Raw genomic sequence first — 21153 nt, forward strand, 5'->3', positions numbered from 1 at the left:
ATTGAACTGAGACTTGAGAGGTGCATTCAGTTCCCACACTGTTGCAGACATCCTTACTTAAACCTGCCCTGGGGCTCCTGCGTGTGCTCGGTGCCGGAAAGGATGAACTGACCTGCACAGCAGCCACTTTCTGCAATTCCTGCTTGTGCCACAGAGTGTGAGGGCAAAATGAAGGCTTTCATTCTAAGCTAAACAAGCATTTAGGAAGATACTAAAAAGAAAAAAAAAAGAGCAATGATAGTTTTGCAAGAAGCTTGTATTTTGTTTTCTTTACTTCTGTTTTCTGCTTTCAAATTTCTGTAGAACTTAACCTTGATCAAAGTCTCTGAATCAATGCAATTCTTGACAGGCTGTAAGTAGGAGAGATGCTTCCAGCAAGGATACTTTTGTTTAAATACTTGATGCCAATTCTGTATAACATTGTGGTTTGTATATCATGAGGTGTTTGTTTATTATGATGTCAGTGTTTGTTGTAAAGAAAATCAAGCTACAGATACATATGTGAAAGGACATGGAGAATATTTGTGTAGAACATACTTTTTCCTTCCATCTTCATAACCCAGCAGAAGAATGTTGATTTGTAATTTTTAAACCTTGTGTATTTATGCTTACATCTTTGTCTTTGGTGGAGGATTTTTTTTGTAACTGGGAAACAAATATTTTCATTATGTTTTTGCAACCTCCTTTTCTTTCTTACCCAAATTTAGATAATTCTGTAAGGTAACTATTCCCTCTTTGCTTTTCAGTTTCTTACCTTGAAAATAGAGATGTATCTGTAGTGAACCTGAATGGCAAAGTAGGAGACACATTTTTTAAAGTTACTAAAATTATCAATTGCAAGGATAACTGAACAGAAACATTTTATGTTAACAAATGACAAGCTTTCAACTCCCTGGATGAATAATAAAACCTCTTAAGTCAGTCAGCATGGTTTTGTTGTCTTGATCAAAAACGTGGTTTAAACTTATTTATTACTTTTCAAAAGATTACCCCTTATGTTTGGGACAAAGCTGTGTCTTCTGATGTAGCAGGACAGTAACAGGAAGCATTGAGATAGGAACAAGAAGCATTCTCAGATTTAAGAAGGAGGTTTAAAGAGGTTAATATTTTCAAAAGAAAACTGTTAGAATGACTTTATAGTAATTTTAGCTTAGCTTTGTTTTTGAAAAATCATTTTACTTCCTTTTGTTTCCTCATGACAACTTCATGCTACTTCTGAGCTGTATATATAATTTTTTGTCTCTGCATGTTCCTGTGTCTCCTTCTCTACATCCTTTATTCTTCTCATTCACATGTAGTTTTTAACTGAAGACATTTAAAACCCTGCATTATTTTATCTCTGCAGCTTTCTTTAGTTCTGCACTCTTGAAGTAGATCTTTGTTTCTTGCCTAGTGGTGGTCCCCAGAGCTGCCCCACTTAGGCACTGCCTCGGAGCAGTTTGACCATCTGGGTGGGTCAAAGAGCCCAGCCCTGTGAGCTTCTGCTTTGGCTTTGGGTGCCAAGGTGAGACTTGAAACAAAAAACTCGAGTCAATCACTGTGTGTGGTGGCACAGTGCTGACAAGTTGATCACCAGCCAAATTTCATGAAAGGTACACTAAGGTAAACTGCAAAGGAGGTCAGGGATTTTGTCATGTTAAATGTCCAGTTTTGCACAGATAGAGGAGGAGTTTGGATACTGGGTGATTTTCAGGGAAGTCTTTATAGCTTTTAGAGGCATTTTTTAAAAATAAGATATTTTTCATTTTCTGGGAATTTGAGGGAAAGAACTTAGTCTCCTTCATAGGCAGTTTCTGAGATCATAGGCACCTCTGGGCACACCCCTAGAGCTATCCTAATTACATATTCTGTAGTTTCAGCCACTTTAGTTGAGGGTTGTGGAGAGAGGGAGTCTCATTCATATCTGTATCAACTTGGCAAGAGAGGGGAGTTTTATTTCTCTCTGCTGATGCACTCTGGCTTGCAGCTGATGCTGGTGCTGCACATCAACAAGCTGCTTAAAAGTTCCAGCAAGTGTCACTGAAGTACAGTTTGTCCATTTGCAGCATATTGATTCAAGCTGTTTACTTCCTAATGGAGGATTAATTTCTGTGGTGAATGCAGATGGAGAGTACATTTAATGTGCTTGCCTTCCAGATAAGAAAGGCCTTTCTCCTTTCTTCCCAGGGACCTGAACTGAATTCTCACCCATAAACAGCAGTGGTTGTTTTAATGTTCCGGGGTTTTTAATTGAAACAAAACCTAGATGTGAGTTTTGTTGCTCACTGAAACAAAGCCAGCACAGCTCTACTTATAAGTGAGCCTGAGCTAGAGCTGAACTGAAGTGGATTCAGCTCCCTGCTGCATTCTTGGCCCGTGGAAGACTCTAAGTTCATTTGGACTTCTCTCAAAAGTTCCTGACAGGTATTGCACCGTAGTGTTTGAGAGGCTGGAAATGTGAACCTCTTGTGGAATGGTCTGAGAAGTGAGTTCTGAAGTATCTGCCTAGTTTGGGCTGAGGTTCATGTAATCTTTATTTATTTTCTAATATCTGGGAAGATCTTTGCTCTAAGGCAGATGAAAGCTTTACTCAAACCAGGTGTCATCGATGTTCCTGACCTTTGGTTTGAAACACAGTTGATTCATAGGCAAGTTCCAGAGTTGTCTAATTTTGTGGGCTTTCAGGGTTTTTTTTGGTTGTGGTGGTTTTTTTTGGTTGTTTGTTTGGATTTTTTTGGATGTTGTTGGGGTGGTTTTATTTATTTTTTTGTTTTGGTTTGGTTTTGCTTGTTTATTTCATTTGGTTTTGGTTTTTTGTTTGCTTGTTTTTTTTTGTTTTTTTTTTTTTTTTTTGTTTTTTTTTTTTACAGAGGATTAGAATAGGAATAACAAGAGAAAAACTGAAGGGCAACTTATTATCTAATATCCCCATTTCCTAGGACTACTTATATCCTGTCTTTGAAGATTGTTTTATCTTGTTTAGGAAGAATTTTAATTGATACCTAATACACAAAAAATGAATATGTTACACTGAATTTTTGGATCTTCCAGCTGTTAATTTTCCTGATTTGAGATCTGAAAATCAGCACAGCTATTTCCTTTATTCTTTGTACAGAAATGCTATGTGGATATTGCCTACTGTATAAGTACCTTGACTTCCCAGGGTATATTTGGCAGGAGAGTGCAAGAAAGGAGTGTTTTGACAATAAAGAGAAGAAATATATCTTTACAGGAAATATGTAATGTTGCTTTTGTATCTTAATCTGTAAGTCTTCAGGCAAAAATTCTTGCTTAAAGGACATAAGGAGCTGTGAGAATTACTTAAGGAATTAAGGAAAAAAGTATGCAGTCCACCAAAACAATTTTATGTGGCCAGGACAAATTGCCAGTCAATCCATGTACTTGCTTTTATACAAACACATATTTCATGACGGTTGTGCAAAGCGTTAAAAAGTTGTCTACTCAGAGGAACTGTTATTGTAATTTAGGAAAACTCCAAATATCTGGTTAAAGTAATTTTTGAAAAGCTCCACATACCATCATGTTTAGGTGATTCCCGAGACTGAACAAATGTAACACCTATGAGTTTCTATGAGTTTGGCTTTGGCATATGAGCAAGTGGTTGTCTGAAATTGTACTGTGGTAAGATAATTTGATAGCCTTTATCAGTTTTTAATATGTAGTAATTGGCTAACGACTGCGTGCTGGCAGCCCTGCCACCCTGCTCTGTGTTTTATTGCTGGGTGTAAGGTAACTTCCCTTCTGGTTGCAGCTCTGTAGCATGACTTTAAAAAATGCCCCTAAGCCAAGGCAACGAGCATGTTTTAAATACTTTGTGACAGTTAATTATTTCCCTGTGGTTTGGAGAGTGCCACTGCACTAGTGCATTAAGAAATACATTTTGAAAAGCGTTGTGATGAAATTACAGGTCAGATCTTGCCACACAATGCAATTCCCCCCACACAATGCAATTCCCTTATTCTTAAATCAAATAACCATCTGTTTGGGAAAGTGGTTTTGCTCTGAAGAGTTTCTTTTCTTTCTTGAAATACATTTAGCAGATGTTTCAAGAGAATGGCTTTATGCAGGCTTTTGTTCAGTAGGTGGTTTGTCTGTCTGTTCACTCAAAAAGTCTAGTTGGGCATTGCTCAGCCAAACCTAACTTGTACACATTATACCTCACGTTGTCTCTGGGCTTGTGTAGGTTCTTGGTATATTATCCTTCTTACCATTGCTAAAATAATGCCACCTCCATTTCTAGTGTAGATACAGTTTTAGTACAGTGAAAAAATACTACATTACCTTGGCTTATTCCCCTGTCTTCATAAGGCTTAATAATGAGATACATTTTCATCATCAGAGTAACTGTACTGGGCTAATTAAAGCAACAAGTAGCACACGCTTGTGTCTGGGACACTCATGCTAGTGAGTTTCCATTGACATGTTCACATGCAAGTCATGATATTCCGTATCATGGAATAGTTAGTCTAGGCAGCCTTATCTCTTAAGGTCTTTACTTGTTTTTCTGCTCATGAAGAGATTTCTCTCTCATTGATTCATTTCCCTTCCTCATGAATTGTGATTGTAGGTGTTTAGAAACTCTAACCAGTTTGCCGTATAATTCTTGAATACTGGAATAAAAGGTAATACCTTGTACATAGTCTCCACCTTCTGAAGCTTTCAAAGAAGTAAAAATAACATCTTCCTTGCTTCTGATCATGGAGTCAGACCCTTGGTTTCATGCAGTGACCCTGCTGTGGTCATGCTGCTCGATGCCTTTGCAGTTGTTTGTGCTGCTCTGCTGTCTGTTCCATGTACATAGAGCCAATTGTCCAGATTCACTTTCTGGGTTCTACAAGAAAATGAGCCCTGAAGACCCTAGCCTCAGCACTGTGGTCTGTAAACATTGTTGGTCCTTCTAATGCATAAAAATGAATATGTTACTTCTGACAGTGCAGATGTGCCTGTGCTCAAATACATGTGCATGCGTCACTATGCGTTCAAAAATGCATCTTCTTTGGAGTCTGGGAGGCCTGGGGCACAACAGATCATGAAAGACCAAGGCCATATCACATGTGATTCAGGACACAACAACTAAACATCACTATATGCCTTATTAAGTAATGGAAGGATTCTTGTTTTAGAATTGGTTTCTGAATACTGTGGGTTATTTCATCTGAATCTTGTTTCTCCCTGGCTGCTGCTGCTCTGTATTATGTCAGTGCATGTGTCTGGCACTGAAAAGTGTTTGATGTTTTCTGTAGGTCATGCAAGATGTTTGATGTTTCTTTGTTGACTTTTGAGTATGAGTAAATAATTGATAGAATCCCCTGTGGCCAGAATTTCTGAACCTTTATGTATATCATTGTGGTCAATTACAATGCGTCAAGCTGTGTTAAGTTTCTCTCTAATTATAATAATCAAATATGTAATGTTCATAATGAAAGGCAGATTTGTGAACATTGTAGCAGTACACTGGCTCCAAATTTTCCTGCTGCCTTTGCCAGAAGAGCAAGAGGCTGTGGGGTGAAAAACATCAAGGAGGTACATGGACATTCTAAGGAAGTTTTCTCAGTATGTTTTCTGAGTAATTTCTTTTGAAAGTCAAGTTTACTCCTGTAATTAATGATGTAATGTGTAAAATTCTTAATTTTCAGATACTATTAATAAATAACATTTGCTCAGCTATTTTGCTGACCTTATGGAGCTTATGCAAACCTGATCATTTCAGATGAGCTTGATAGGGATTCAGGTGTAAATGGTGGGACAAGTTTACAACTTTAATCATACATCTGGCTGCTCCTTTGGTCAGGAGTTTGCTTCCATTACAGTAATCATTGTGAGTTTAAAAGGTTTTTAATTATTTGAGCTGCAGTCATTTTGGCTGTATTGAAAAGTATCACTGTTAATGTTCTATTTTCTATCAAATAAGTTAAAATAGGTACTCTATTAACTGTTTAAATTGAATCACAAAAATCCTGTGGCTAAAGAGCAAAAGAACAGCACAGACTTTCCAGTAATTTTCTGTTAAATTATAACTGTTCTGATTTTCATATGCATTTACATGGAAATAATATTTAGCAAAATTGGCAAATACCTCTAAAAACAACAGACAGAGGAACCACCCCCTTCAGCCTTTCCAGCTATCAACAATTTAAGCACAATCTCTTCCCTTCTTCTTTCAGGGAAGTTGTGTGTTCGACAAGAAACTTTGTTATGCTGCACTCAGGAAGGGTTAAACCATCCTGACTTCCCAGGTCTGACATGAATCAAATAACCATCTGCAGTGACAGATCATGTGCTTGGAGGTTTATGCTTTAAGCTACCCAAATATCAGATAATCCTAGAACATCACAAGAAGAGGTGCAAAGCAGGTTTTATGATTTAATTCTTTCTATGGCTTATACAGTCCATTTAGGTTTATGCTGTTGCTCCAGGTTACTGAAGATTTATGATCCATTGAAAATGCTGCAGACAAATATTTCAGCAAACTTTGTTTGGTATTGTTTTTATTGATGAGGATTATCTGAATGAAAAAGAAATTGCTTCCTAGATATGTTCCCATTAAGGCTGTATAAAAAAGAGGGAAAAAAAGTTCTTGGTAGTGTTTGATACTGCTGGAAGACAGGATTGCTGGACAAAGTGAAGCCTAACTGAGGAAAGGAGGAATGGTCCAGTGGGCAGTCTGGGCCTCCAGAGACCAGAGTTCAGCTCTTGTTTAACCATAGGCTTCTTGTATTACTTGCCAGAAAGTCATTTAGTCTAGCTTGTGCCTTTGGGAGTATCCCATTTTGCATATGGGGAACTGTCTCAGAAGGGTGTTGAAAATAAAATCCATTAATGACTGTGAAACTGTATAAATGCCTTCAATATGCTAAGCTTGGCCTTGGTTTCAACATGGGTTTTTTCCTCTGAAAGTATGTCTGGTTTTATGGATGGTTGCATTTTGTTCCCTGAAACAGGCTACTAATAGGTTTTATTCAGGCCTGGAGTTTTTGATTATCTGTGCTGCTTTCCAGCAATGATTGTACTCATCTCAGTATGCTGCCACAGTTCTTATTTGAGCAATATAGAAGCTGTTTAAATTACCTTTTTAATTAATGTTGCTTGCACATGCTAAAACTGTATTTCAACAGAAGTCACAGCAACAGCATGGGTCAATAAGAAGGTAAAATATTTTGGTGATCAAAGATTTTGCTCAGTCACAGTTGTTGCATCTTTTGCTGCATGTTGCAGATGTGATGTATGTGTGCAAGGCACATATTTTGCAATGTGTTTTGCTTACAGCAAAGCTGCTCTTGTATCAACTCCTCTGTCCCATCCCTAGTTTGCATCTTGCTTTGTTTCCTGTTTCCTTTTGAACAGTAATGTCTTTTTTAGATGCCTCCTCATAAGTTCTCTCTGCACGTATAAAAGCTAGGCTGCATTCAGAGAGTATTTTTAGTCAAAGAGAAGGGTCAGAATCAGAATTGCTGTGATCAGACTATTTCCATTGCTTTCAAGGATGCCTGTTCTATTCAGCTGAATTTGGCCAGTCCTCATGTTTCTGGTTACATGTGGCTAAGGGCATTTCACATGTGATAGCTTTCATGGCATTCAGTGAAAAACACATGGGAACTTTGGATTCTGCTGTATGCATATTTTGGTACTTATTTATAATGTGACATTGCAGAATCTAAGCACAACTTAATGCACAGATTGAAAAGAAAAAACATGCATATTCTAGTAGTCTATTTTGAAGGTATTTATGCCGTTATGTTTCTAGGCATTAAATTAGACATTTTTAATGAATAATTAAGATTAAATTGGTCCCTTTTTCCTCTGTTTGGCTTGATACATGAAAGACCTGAGAAGAAGAGAAGGGTTCCTCTAAGTCTAGGGGATTCTGCTTTTGTTGGGGTGTTCATTTTGTATGTAGGGTCAGCTGAGCTCCTGGCTTCTGGCAAAATTACTAATTCATATGACTGATAAGACTGTCAGTGTCACTGAAATGAAATGTGGGTATTTCATAAATCTGAAAATAAGAATATGTCCATTTCATTCTTACTGGCATTTGAACATATGAACACTGAAACATGCTTTCTTTATAAAAGACTTTCTTTTATAAATAGTTCATTTTTCTTAGAGCATCACCAAAATTTCCAATTCAAGGTCACTAAGCATCATTTCTAATAAAATGTAAATTGAAATAGTCCACTTGCTGGGTAATAGAAACTTGGTTTCAGGCCTCCAGTCTTTTTCCTGAGTTTCTTCCAATGCTGTTTGTAATTAAAGGGGCAGAGCTGAGATTTTGTGATGGTGGTCAGTAACTCGTCCAGATGCCTGATTGTTCTGCGGGGATGATGTTGGGGGTTTATGCGTGTGCGTGCACTCTGGGATTTGAACTGCATAAAGTATTTTACTGAAAGCTTAAGCAAACAGTGTATAGTGCTGATACAAACAGAGCATTAGACATGTCTGTCTATAATACAGCCATCTGTTGAGTGCTATAGCAGTTTTTCAAAAGCCTCCCTCAGCATAGACATCAAAGTCTATTCATGCACCTGTGCTTCTGATCTTCTAATATTTTTCTTATTTAAAACTGGCAAAGGGAGAGGAGCAGTATTTCAAGATCAGCAGCTTTATTTAAAACAAAACACAAAAAGCCAAAAACTCCCCCAAAATTTTAACAATTCAGGAATTGTTAAAAATGACTTTTTTGGATATTCAATACTATTATTTATAAAAAACCAGACACCCACGCTTTCATTTTCCTCTCCCTTGAGCAACCCCTGGCCTTGGTAGCATTATTTCCTGCCTGGTCTATTTACAATACAGCTGCTGAGATCATTTGCTTGATCCGTTGTTCCGATGACATCAGCAGGACCTGTGAACTCTTCTCCCAGCCCTCTCTTGGAGAACAGTGCTCAGTGGAGGAGGAGCTTGCATCATGTCCCCTCATTTACTCACTCTTTTCCCAGCCCAGTGGTCAAAGAAGGAGTCAGAGCTCTTCATTTCTCGGTCTCAAGGTTGTTTATTGTTCCTTATCTATAAAATTTTTGCTCCTGTCCAGTCGAGTTCCTCTCAGCAGGACAGTCAGAGGCACTCAGCCTGCCCCCGGGCAGTGTTATGTCTTTATACTAAAAACTACGTGTACAATATTTACAATTACTTTCCAATACCTATCACCTATGTTAGACAGTGAGCTTCTACTCTAAACCGATCTAAAAGTGCCAACGTCACAGCAGAAGATGGAGGCCAAGAAGGAGAAGGAGAAAAGCTGGACATGCTCAGATTCCTCCATCTTGCCCCCTGAGCCCCCATTCTAAAAATCCCCCCAAAAATCTATTTTTTCACCCTGTGATAAATTCACTATCATTCTACTTAAACTTTTGTGGCTTGTAATTCTTCATATAAGGTTGGTGATTGTTTTTTCCAAGGGCTAAATCAAAGGCACAGGGGCTCTGTGCCCAGGGCTTGAGCCAGGGCAGCCAGAGGAATTTGCTGGGTTCTGACACTGGCACACAAGGTCCCTTGCAATCTTACCTGTGTGGTTTTCCTACTAAAACAGATTGAAAATACAGTATTGACATACAGAACATCACGTCACTCAGGCTCTGAAATCATGTGACAGTAACTGCTATGTTGGAGCAGAAGCTACTGAGTACATAATGTTTTAGTTACAGTTTTATTTTTCAGAGATGTGTGGCAGCAAAAATAGTTTTTAATTTGTTGTGTACCGTTAAGATGCTCAAATCCAGCAATATTTAGATTTGCTGATGAAACTTGTGATGAAATACAGGAAGATCTGTAATATGCTCTTCTTTGTGGTGCCTGAACCGGAGCTTATTCTCATAGACTGTGATATCTTGGAAGTACAGCAGCTTGATACTGAGCACCTGTATTTCATGCTGAGTGAAAGTGATCTCCTCATGGGTAGACTCCTTAAAATCCACCAGAATGGTGCAGAAATAAACAAATTTTGTGTTTCAGAAAAAGAGGATAAAGCATGTATTTCTTTCTCCGGGTGGGGACACAAAAGGGGTATTATAAACACGTGTTAACCGGCTGTATGAGCTCTGTGTGTTCATTTCCCCCGTTCTGTGACCAGAGCTAATCAGTCTAGCTGTCGCAGTGTTGTTTTCCACATTTCTATATCTGGGCTCAGTATAAATAACAGCAAAAAAGTTGCTCAATTGTGGCACTTTTTGACTTTCTTGAAAATAGTGGTGCAAATGTATGTTGGAACAGTACATTAAATGTTTGAAATGTAAAATTCACTGAGCTCAAACTTTCCAAGTGTGCGCACTTCTTTTTTATTCCAGTGAGGTTGCAGGGTTCTCAACACCTCTTTGCAAAAGGAGGCTCTATTGGTGCAGGATTTGAGAGGTTTGGAAACTTATGGTTTCCTGCATCTGCAGTCACTTGCTTTGGGAGCCATTCTAAGTATGATTTTTTTTTCTTTTTCTCTTCTTGATTGCAGATTGACTTGGAGCCAGAAGGGAGAGTGTATGTCATCATAGACCTTTCAGGATCATCTGGTGAAGGTAGGGACTTTCAATATTTTATCTTACTCTTTCATGAATGGAATCTCCAAGGGTCTCTGAAATGAAAGTATTAGAAGTGGTGTGTGCTGATACCCTCAAATCTGTATTAACTCAAGTTAAATGAACACATTTTGAGTCAATAAGCAAATTGCACTTCATCTTACCCTGTTAATCACTGATGGTAACAATACTAGCTAAAATGACCATAATGAAATGATCATACTTAATAGTACTAATTTCCAGAGGAAACTTCCAAATTGTTTCGTTTTTGCAAGAATAGAAAAATTATGTAGGTAGAACGGATAAGATGTCAAAAAATAAGGGACAGGAGTTTATTTGCTTTTTAAATTATTCTAATATTTGGTATTTTTCCATTTCAACTTAAGTAATGACCAGAATGTTGTCATTATATGAGATGTTTTCATTTTTATGGCACAACGGCTGCATGTTGGAAAATGACCCAAATATGGAAGAGAAGTATTTATTACATTCTTAAGAAAAATTCTAAAAATAATTCTTCTGCTGCTTACTTTAAACAGTCAAGTGGTATATGGTAGGAATGAGATAATTTATGAAGAAGCAAATCTGTGTGCCTTAGTCATGCACTTGGTGACAGCCTGATTTGCCAAAATGGCCTAGATGATTGATTATCTTAAATTATGTACAGCAATCAGCTTTGATCAGCTTCCCCCAGTAGCTCATGGAGTTCACTGAAATGAGGTTATCATCAGTTCACAGTACATAAAGAAGATTCACATGAACCTTGACAGGAGTTGAAACCAAAATGCTATGAAATTAAATTATTTTGCCTGGCACAGTGGAGAAACGGTGGAAGAGCATGTTTATCTTTCTGTTCTTTGTAATGAATTGCTGCGCTCCGACCAGCTACTAGCAGTAGCTTGCAAAAACACATATTGCTTTAAATCCTGAATTTTAAACTTTATCTTATAGCCTCTTTTTGTACCTACCTAAAATGTGCTCTACCATTTTTTTTCTTCCTGCATATTGAAGAAAATATCAATTAAATAGTAGTTTCCACATCTATTTCTGACCGGCATGACAGTGATCATCTGAAATGTGGTTAAAGGCATTGGTGTGACTCTGTCATAGGGCAGGTGGATGTTCTTCCAACCTTCCTCTGATAGCTAATTGCTACCCAGCTGAGCCTGCTGTTACTGTTTCATCCCAAGATGCATTCAAGTGTGTCAGACTGTCAAAGGACAGAAAGAATGGTGTTGTGTGGTTCTTCAAAAGTGCTTTAAAACTCTCCAACCTTTTACACAGGAAAGTAAAAAATGGCTATCCTAATGCCTCCTTTATTACGTGGTGCATTACCCTGTAACATTGAAAGGTACTTGGAAAGAAATTTGTGTCACTACAGTAGCATTGGAGGGGAATACACAAATGGAGACTAGCCAGTGAGGGAAAACAGCTTATGAAGTGTTATGGGGAGGCCTTAGGAGGACCAAAAGCACTTAGTTGTAGGCACACAGTTTGTGGTAATTGGGGTGGGGCTGCAGCCCAGCCTCATCCCCAATGGGCACAGCTGTGAGCAGCAGGTGAGCAGCATTGACAGCCATGAGCCATGGAGTGCCCAGGGGCACTGACCAACCACAAAGGGAGCAGAGGGCACACAGGTGCAATGCAGGAACATGGGGAGTATAAAATGTTGGGCTAAAGAACAAGAAGGGTGGGTGTTTGCAGCTTTCTGAAGTGGTAAGGTGTTATTCTGTATGGGTGGAGGCATCATGATCTTGTATGGTGATACTCTGTGTATTGTAGCTATCTCAACTGCAGCATATGCTGTGACATGTAGTTGAGGTGAATTTGGTAGAAATTAGAGAAGTTGGTGCACTTACAAAGTACAGCACAACTTGTATATTTTTAAGCTTTCCCACTTGTAAAAGTGTTGAGTAGAAGTACTGCAAAGTTCTCTAGGAGGGTTCCAGTTTTTCTCACAAAGAAAAGTGGACTAAGTTTGTACAACTGTTTGCAAACCCTTTTTATAGCATTATAAGTGATACTATGAAATCTTATTATTGAATGGTTTTATTAGAGGTAAATAATTTTTGATATTTAGTGATGTTATTGAAACATGTAGTTTAACATAACAACTATGTGAATAACAACTTGTGTAGTGAATGGAAACATCTAGATCACAAGGGATGTAGCTTATTCTACATGTTTCAAAAATACCTCTTTCATTTTATGTATGTGTAGGTAAAGATAATGAATGTGTGAGGTATTTTATGATTTTCAATTTGCTAGTTCATTGTAGTTAATCTGTATTTCTTGAATATTAAAGGAATCTGAAGTTATAGTAGGTGCATCACTTTTGAGTGGCATGGGTTGGTTGAAGTGATTGCTGCTCTTGGCCATATTTCTGAACCAGGCTCTTGTTTTTTGCAATCCAGTTGTCACTGTGAGTAGCAAGAGTACATAGTGTTCTTTTCCTGATGCACAAATGGGCATCGCTCTTCCACCTGGAAATTTGGTGGGGGAAAATTGGCAATTTATGAAAATAGAAATACTCATAGCAACAATTTTAACTGAAGGAAGCAATCAAGTTGTGTGTTTCTTGTAAAAATATACTATATACTCACCAACCACTCTTGTCTTGTAATGCCATGTACTGAGAATTGGACTTGTTTCTCCAATGTCATATAAGCAGGTTTCTAGTTACCAGCAGTCAGTAATGTAGCTTCAGTTATTTGACACTTCTAGAAGCTTTTTCAGACAGATATTTAAGTTCTCTTTTGGTATAATTGACTTAAGATTAGTTCAATCCCTTAATATGGACAAAGAGCATTGTTCTCTACCATACTGCCTCTAAAAGGCAAAAGTCCTAATTTTCCAAGCAAGCCTTTATGTGAGTAAATTGGTATATAAATTGAAAGTAAGCTTATGTTCCTACCATATACCTCTTAAAATCCAATTGCTACTTAGTCCCAGCTGTTAGATTGCTTATCCCTCTGCACTATTTGCATTTGTATGCCAAAACAATGCAAACAGTTCATTGTTATAAGCTGGCTTCCTCAACAAAAGCACGTGAATCCTGTTCCTCCTCTCCCCCTTGCCTAAGCTGAATCATTCATGGACTTGTGTGGCTTAGGTGTGCAGAACAGATGGAAATCTGGCTGATTGCAAAGGCAGGTAAGGGAAATTTCTGCCTTTCCCTAGGCAGAGACAGACTTGTTGAGAGCCACCCTAGCATATCAATGTCAGCATCTGGCCAAAATTTTTACATGGAGCTAGAGAAAGAACAGTAGAGTTGCTGGCTGTGTGACTTGAAATTTCCAATGGATTGTTCAAATTTCAGGGAGTTAATTTTGTTCTGAAAAAATAATTTTCTAGAACTTGCTTCCATTCAGTTATAATCTTTAAAGCAGAAAAAGACTGAAAAACAAAAATGCTAAAGTCTGAGAAGTGGAAAGCAAGCTATGTGAAAAGCCCTTACAACAACAACAAACCCAAGAGGAGTGTTTTTATCATCATCTTTTTACACTTATCCTGTTTTGGAAACTCCTTATAGTTTCTGAATGTTTGTTTCTGCACAGATAGGGATGGTGAGTAACTATTTATTTTAGCAATCTTCTGTAAATTCTGTAGTAGAACTATCCAGCCCACATACTGAAAAGAAAATGCTAAATAAACTGTTTTTCACACAGAAGGTGATGTTCTCAAAAGTTAGGATTTAAATTTTTCTGCTAAAACATGAAGGTTTCCAGATTGTGCTTCCAAATCAGTTCCGCAAAATAATTTACCATTTTGGTGATGTTGACATAGGAAGAGGGTGAGAAAACAGCTCTTAAAGCAAGTCTTTTTAATTCTTCGTTGGGAGCTATGTAAGCAGTATTTCTGTAACACCTGTGAGTCACATCTTTACACTTCCTTTGCCAAAACTGATCTGTAGGGTTATTTACCTTCTGTAGGTTGACTTTATTTAAAAGGGGTCTGTGCGTTTGGAGTAAATCTATATTGGTTTCCTGGGAATGGAAGCAGCTGTACCTGTGGAACCTTCCCAAATGTAGACATGCACTAAAGTGTCTGCTCACAGCCTGAAATAACTGCAACAATTACTCAGGAGCAGTTAACTGCAACAGTTAATCAATAAAGTTCTATTTATAATAAAAAAAAAAAACTTGGTTGGGTTTCTTTAAGTGTTTTTAAGTGCTTAGGAAACTGCCTGCCCAGAACTTTAAGGGATATTTCAAAAACAAATCCCTTTGGTCAAACAAGCAAATGTGGCTTCTCAGAACCTGACACACCAACAGGATGAGCTGGAATTTGTTACATAGATTTGTTGGAATTTGGTACAAAGATATGTACTGTGCCATATGCAAGCACATAGCATCTTTAAGCATTTCTGATTGCTTGCTTTTGGGAAACCAAATCAAAATGTGGGTGGCTGCAGTTGTTATTCTACCAGAATAGTTTGTCAGTCTTGCAAAGCATGTAATCACTCAAGTCTGCTGTTAAGTAAACATTTGGTGACCCCTTTATGTATGCAGTTATAAGAAAAACAAAGTTTATAGTGGGCTGATGTTTGTAAAAAAGGAATTAGCTTGGAAAAGATCCATTTCATTTATTCTCTTACTTTGCAAACTGGAACTTGTGGCTGTGCAGGTTTTTAGTCTTGTATCTTGAACTTCTGCCTGGGCTATGGAGAGGGATGTGTCTGTGTCTCAGTCTGTCAGTGAACAGGAGGATCTGCAAGACTTGCTGCCTTATTCATTCTTTCAGTGCTGCTTGTTGTGCAAGGTCATATTGATTTTCTATATTAATTCAGTGTTGCTTTATCGTATGCACTATTTCTATACTGAAGTGCACTCACTAACTTTGTTATTGACATGCTTTGGCAGTGTCTTTACATCTATTTTTTCATTCCTTTTCTTTTAGTTCTTAAAGAGCTTTGTGAGTAAAGATTTTTGAATTATTTGAGAAATACATAAGACCTCCAGTGTAGCTGATTAAATGCAGACTAAAGTTTAAAACTTAACTAATACAGTGATGCAATGATTTGATTTACAAACTGGAGTAACAGATGGCCCACAAATGAATAAGAGAGGTAAATTGCCTGAGGAACGATTAAAAACATTTTCAGCAAAGTCAGTTTTATATGTACTGAAAGACAGGTGCTGCTATATTTAACAGCTTGTGACCTGCCTGCTGCATTTGTCATTGAGGGTTTCTTTTTTCTTTGAAATTACTGGTTTGTGTGGGATACAAACATAGACAGTTACTTGCAGTACTTTCTGCCAACTTAAGTATTAAGTTACTATTTGAAATATGTCAGTATTAAATCAACTGTGGACACCTTCAGAATGACCTTGATGTGTTAGGTTTTTTTTTCTTAACTGTGTTTATTATAGGTAACCTGTAATACAAATTTAAGAACTATTAAAAACTCTTTTTCTATGTCTAATCAATTGTAATGATTGTTTATCATTGTTAGATGTTCCAGTTTGTGTTCTGGAATTGTCCTTCTGTACAATCACAGATTGCCCATTTTTGAGTGGGCAGATGAATTGCAATAAAATACCACAGCTTCTAATACATTCATCTTCAGATTCATCTGCTTGTAAGATACTAAAGTTGCCCAAGATGAAGAACATAAGGTGATATTTTACAATAAAGCTTGCTAGCTGAAGTAATGGTATTTTGTGAATGGAAAACATTTTGTTTACATTTATTTTCTGGCCTTTTTGCATTGAAATAGCAAAAAAAAAAAAAAAAGCCTTAGAATTCAACACCAAGTTATGTATTCAATATATCATTCAAAATATATGAATTTGTAGGAAGTTTTCCAGTTCTTCTAGCTCATTAGGCTCTCAGGTTTGCAAATATGGTTATTGTTGATTGGGATGTCAGGAGAGAATGTCGGAATGAAAAAAAGTATTAGTAGAAGCAGTGAACGATTCTTAATGCCATTTATGTGTCCCATACCTGATAGATCTCTAACATAGATACAGCTTGTTAATTAAAATATCCAGACGATTTGTTTCAGGCAATTCAACTTTGGTAGAATTGAAACAGCAAGAAAAATTGCATTTCTGTTCCCTGTTGTAGCATCGTTTTGCAAGAATCTGTTTATAGAAAATATCCCACAGGATACAAACTTTCTCTGCAATTCCTAATGTAGCTCTTTGCCAGTGCTTTTCCTTGAAGTACTTGTAGTTGTCATTGTCATCATCATTAATTATGCTTCTTGTGCTATAAGGGCTCAGTGAATGAGATCTTCTTGTGCCAGGCACTGTTTGAACAGAGAACAGTGGAAGGTGCTTAATCAGAAATCTCAAAGTCTGAATCAGGGAGCATTTTTGCTTGGTTGTTTCAGGAATTTGTGTTAGTGAAGAGTAGTGGTTTTTTCACTAATATCTTCTATTGCAAATAGAACTTTGACAGGCTGCTTGTTTGTCAGTTCCTTGTAGCCATCAGCTGCTGATCTTGGGGCGCTGAACCCGCAGTGAAAGAATTCTCAGGTTTGTTCAGAATTTATGAATGAAGAACCTTTTTTTAAAATAACCCATTCACTTTCAGTAAACACACGGAAAAAGAGTCACAGTCATTATAGATTCACTATTAAAAACTTTCTTATATCTTATTTTGCTCCCCAGAATTTGATTGAGCATTCAGCTTGCGCACATTCTTACTCTTCTCTGTACGTTAATGTTTGAGAAGAAGCTGAGTGTTGGAAATGTCTTAGGCACACCCCAGGGAGTCTGGGGAGAGTCAATGGTTTAGTCAGAGTATGGATCTCTCAGGGGGGACATAAGTAACCTCTGTAGCTTTTCCAGAGCTGTAGGTGAAGCAGAAAGAGTCTGCACAGAGTGTCTGTGAAGTAAGGATAATGTTTGGGGAACTATTTACTAAGACTCAGCAAGCCACCTGAACATTACATTTTTAGACTCAAGGCTGGGGCTTTTGCTGGGAGTTAAAATAATCAGAAACTATGTGAACAGGACAATGGTGAACTGGCAGTGCTGACTGAGTGGTTTTTGTCTTCAGTCACTTGACTCATGTAGGTTTGCAAGTTAGAGCTCTTCTACAAATGCAGCTTCCCCTGGAAGTTCTTGGGAATATTGTGTGCTCAGGGACATACAGGGTTGGAAGTGTCAATATTGTATTGTATAGCTTTTCTCTCTTCCTATTGTGAAGCAAAACATCCAGAAAAACCAGGCACGTGTTGGTTGCTCTGCTCTGCTCAGTCTCAGTAAGAGGGACTTCAACCCAAATGTATTAGTTTTATTCGTAGCTTGGCTAAATGTAGAGTGCTACACTGACTTTTTTGGCTTTCCTTCTGCTGGCTTCCCTGCTTTAAGAGAAAAACAACAATAAACTGAACAGCAACAAACTTAACCATAATCTTCCTATTCAGAATTCTTTATGTAGTGTATCAACTGTGAACCTATTTCCTTTGAAGCTTTGGCTTTATGTAGACAGGGTTTGGGGAATTACTTTTTTCCCCATTCAGGTTTTCATTTCTTCATTATCAGATCAGCACTCATTCAAACTATAACTGAGGGAAAGGTTAAAATCAAAGAAACAAAACAAACAAACTGATTTGCAAGTTTTCTCCTTCTGCTATGCCTTTATTTTCTTTTCTTAGGAGGGATAATGCAAAGCTGCTACTAATATGCTTTTTCTCTTGAGTCTTATTTGGTTTAAACCTAAAATACATCAGTGCCAATGTGTGGGTGCTTATTACAAAAATGAAATTATTTTTTCAGTCTTTTTTCTCTTTTTGAAATTAGTAATCTCTTATGACTTTTTTTTTTACAACCATAAGGAATCTTTAACCATCCACATAGTTTCTAGTTTGATTTTTCTTTTAGTTTTTTAGGCCAACCAACGAAACTAAAAACCCACTAAAAACACTTCCCAAGAATTGCATTTATATTAATATGGAGATTTGTAGGTTGCACTGCTCAGTCAGAGCAACTTTCTCATCTCAAATGAACCACACTAAATAAATCTCTTATTTCTGCCAATCTGTTAGAATGTTAATGCCAATAGATAGGTGCAATACCTGACTCTGGTGTGCATTTGCTTGTTGGTGGAGTACGTGATGAATTTCTTCTGAGACAAAATTTTACCTGTTAGCACAGCATCTGAGAGCAGACATTTTTGTGTTGCTACCCAAGTGAGTAACTGGAAAGCCTGAGAAGAGGAACTGTGAAATAAATCTGAGTCCATGTTAAGTTTTTGACTTCTGCCAGTTGACACTGACTTGACTAATGGCACTTAGGGCATTTATTTGGGAAAATGAACCTTGCAGGTTAACTCAGTTGAACCATGAACAGTTGAACCCCAAATTTCCTTTTAAAGGTATCTGTGCACACACAGATCAGCTCTTGGTGACAGTTCAGTCTGTTAGTGCTTGAGCCTTTTAAACTGCACTGCTCAGTGTAGAGCTTCTCCAAAGGGTGCTTATATAAATTTAACTTTGTATGGCAAATGCCTTCATAAGGAACATCTCTCCATGGATTTATAGCCATCCCTTGGATTGTATCCAGTTAGCTGATTGAACATCTGGTAAGCATTGTGTGTTTGTACTAAGCCCTTAGTGTATAAAGCTGGCTCGAGCTTTTCAGGCAAAGATCAGCGACCTTTCCTTGGCAGACTTTTTGCCACTTGCCAAAATAAATGCTTTGCAGGGAGCAAGACACAGATAGAAAATTTGGCTTAAAGGCACCTTCATATTGTACTGGAAGAGTTTGTACTTGCTTAAGGAAAACTGTGTTAGGCTGAAAAAGGATTGAAACTTGTATACATACCATGTTCCCAACTGCTACCACTCTCTTTTTCATTTATGTAGTAAAAGCTCTGATTTCCATATGTTGGGTTTTGGGTTTTTTTAACAAAATCATGCAGGGCCTTTGGAATAGGAATGTTTAATTTTATAACTGCCTATGCCTAGTGTGTTTTTTGAAGGAAACTGGAGAAATGTATCACACTGAAAGCTATAGTGGTGTTTTCATACATAAGTTAAACATCAACTAGTAGCAAGTTTTGAAATGGAAATATATTTTTTTATATTTTTTGAAATCTGTGTGTGGCTAGTTTTTCATAAAGAAGCCACAACATGGGTGAGTCCAACGCTCACTGCATACCGTGATGTGGAAAATGCATATAATAGAATTTTGGGTTGTTTTTTTTGTTGTTGTACTTCATAAAATGCATAACCTCCACTCTTAATGATTTGTTAGTGTTTTGCTCTACACTTTTGCTGGTGCAGTAATATGCTCTGAAGAGATCTTTTCCCTCTTCACCCTTATTTCCCAACAATAATGAAACCTGTTTATTGTTAGAGTAATTGAGGTAAAAGGTCTTGGTGTAATCTTTTCTGATTAATCAATCAGGGGTGGATAAATAAGGAAATAGACACATTAAAGACAGGTCTGGCCATGTTCCTGGCTATTCCATGCATCAGTTGGATTATGAAAACTTACTTGTTCTGTGAGTATCATTAACCAAATGTCTATTGCCTTGAACATAGCCTGAAGATCTACTACTGTTTTAAAAATATAAATTTTAGTCATATAAACAGCTGGAGTGTCCAAGATCTGTGTTCTTTAAGTATAGTCTTGAAAGATTAAACTATGTGAGGCTTTTCATAAACAGTCTGTACCTGTGGTGGGAAAAATTGTTTTGCCTCTGTAAAAGGCAGTATCTGGAATTAAAAATGACTGTGTAAACCTTGCATCACTTGCAAGTTAGAGTTTTTAAAAGGAAGTTGCAAAGTCCAAAAAGGAAGATTAAGCCCTCTCAATATTTGTCTGAATTTTCAGAAGGGCTGTACTAAGGGCAGTACAGCAAGCTGAGATACGTACTCTAAGCCCTGCCTGCTACTTCGTCTTTTTTTTTTTTGTATAAATTTTATTTTATTTAGTTTGCTTCCATTATTTCTGCCATATGTCTTCCATGTATTGATCAAAAAAGTTAATTATATTTGTTAGATGTCAGGAATAATGTAAAATATAGATTTTAATGTGTACTAACAGCTTTAGCAGACAAGCTGCCAGATACTTTAGACTTGCAGTTATTGCATGCTGTGTAGATCCCTGAATTCGTGTATAGTAAGGATGAGGTATATTTCAAAGAAACTATGCTTCTGTAACATCTACACACATGCACACACTAAGCTTAAGCACTGATAAATGGTCAAATAATATCAGCATCTAGGTTAAAATACTCAACCTGAATAAATCTGAGGAATTTTAATAACTCCAGGTTGCACCAGTGAGGCTTCATCCTCCAAGACAGAGGAGATTAAAAGAAAAAAATCTTATTTATATTACAGTATTGTAAAGGAACACTGAGAAATACTCCTTTTTTATTTCTTATTCCCAGATCAGTACCTGGAAACTGGATCTTTCCAGTGAATTTTGAAGCATGTATTTTCCTTCCTTATTAGACTTAGTGTTTTCAAAAAACCTTCAATATAGCATTTTTTAACTTCACCATGGAAGTCTGCTGTGCTGTGAATGGGGCTATTTAAAGGAAACATCTTCCATTGCAATTCATGAACGTTCTGTAGTACATAAAAGTCTGTAGTAGATGAAAGTGACCCAGGGTATTTGTTCACCTCTGCCTAAATGCTGGAAGCAGCTGTACTTCTCCTTTTCAGAGCAATGTAATTGTTTAC

The 21153-nt window shown here is 37.3% G+C and overlaps 1 protein-coding gene across 1 annotated transcript in view; it reads left to right on the top strand.

Annotated features, from left to right (window-relative positions):
* The window catches only part of PRKCE (protein kinase C epsilon), a 287329-nt gene that overhangs the window by 89271 nt on the left and 176905 nt on the right, over positions 1–21153 (top strand). Inside the window, exon 2 of the mRNA XM_058801080.1 lies at positions 10442–10505. Within this exon, the coding sequence (XP_058657063.1) occupies positions 10442–10505 (64 nt within the window). The remainder of the gene's footprint in view (positions 1–10441; positions 10506–21153) is intronic.

Source organism: Ammospiza caudacuta, chromosome 3 (genome assembly GCF_027887145.1).
Source record: "Ammospiza caudacuta isolate bAmmCau1 chromosome 3, bAmmCau1.pri, whole genome shotgun sequence".
Lineage (NCBI taxonomy): Eukaryota > Metazoa > Chordata > Aves > Passeriformes > Passerellidae > Ammospiza > Ammospiza caudacuta.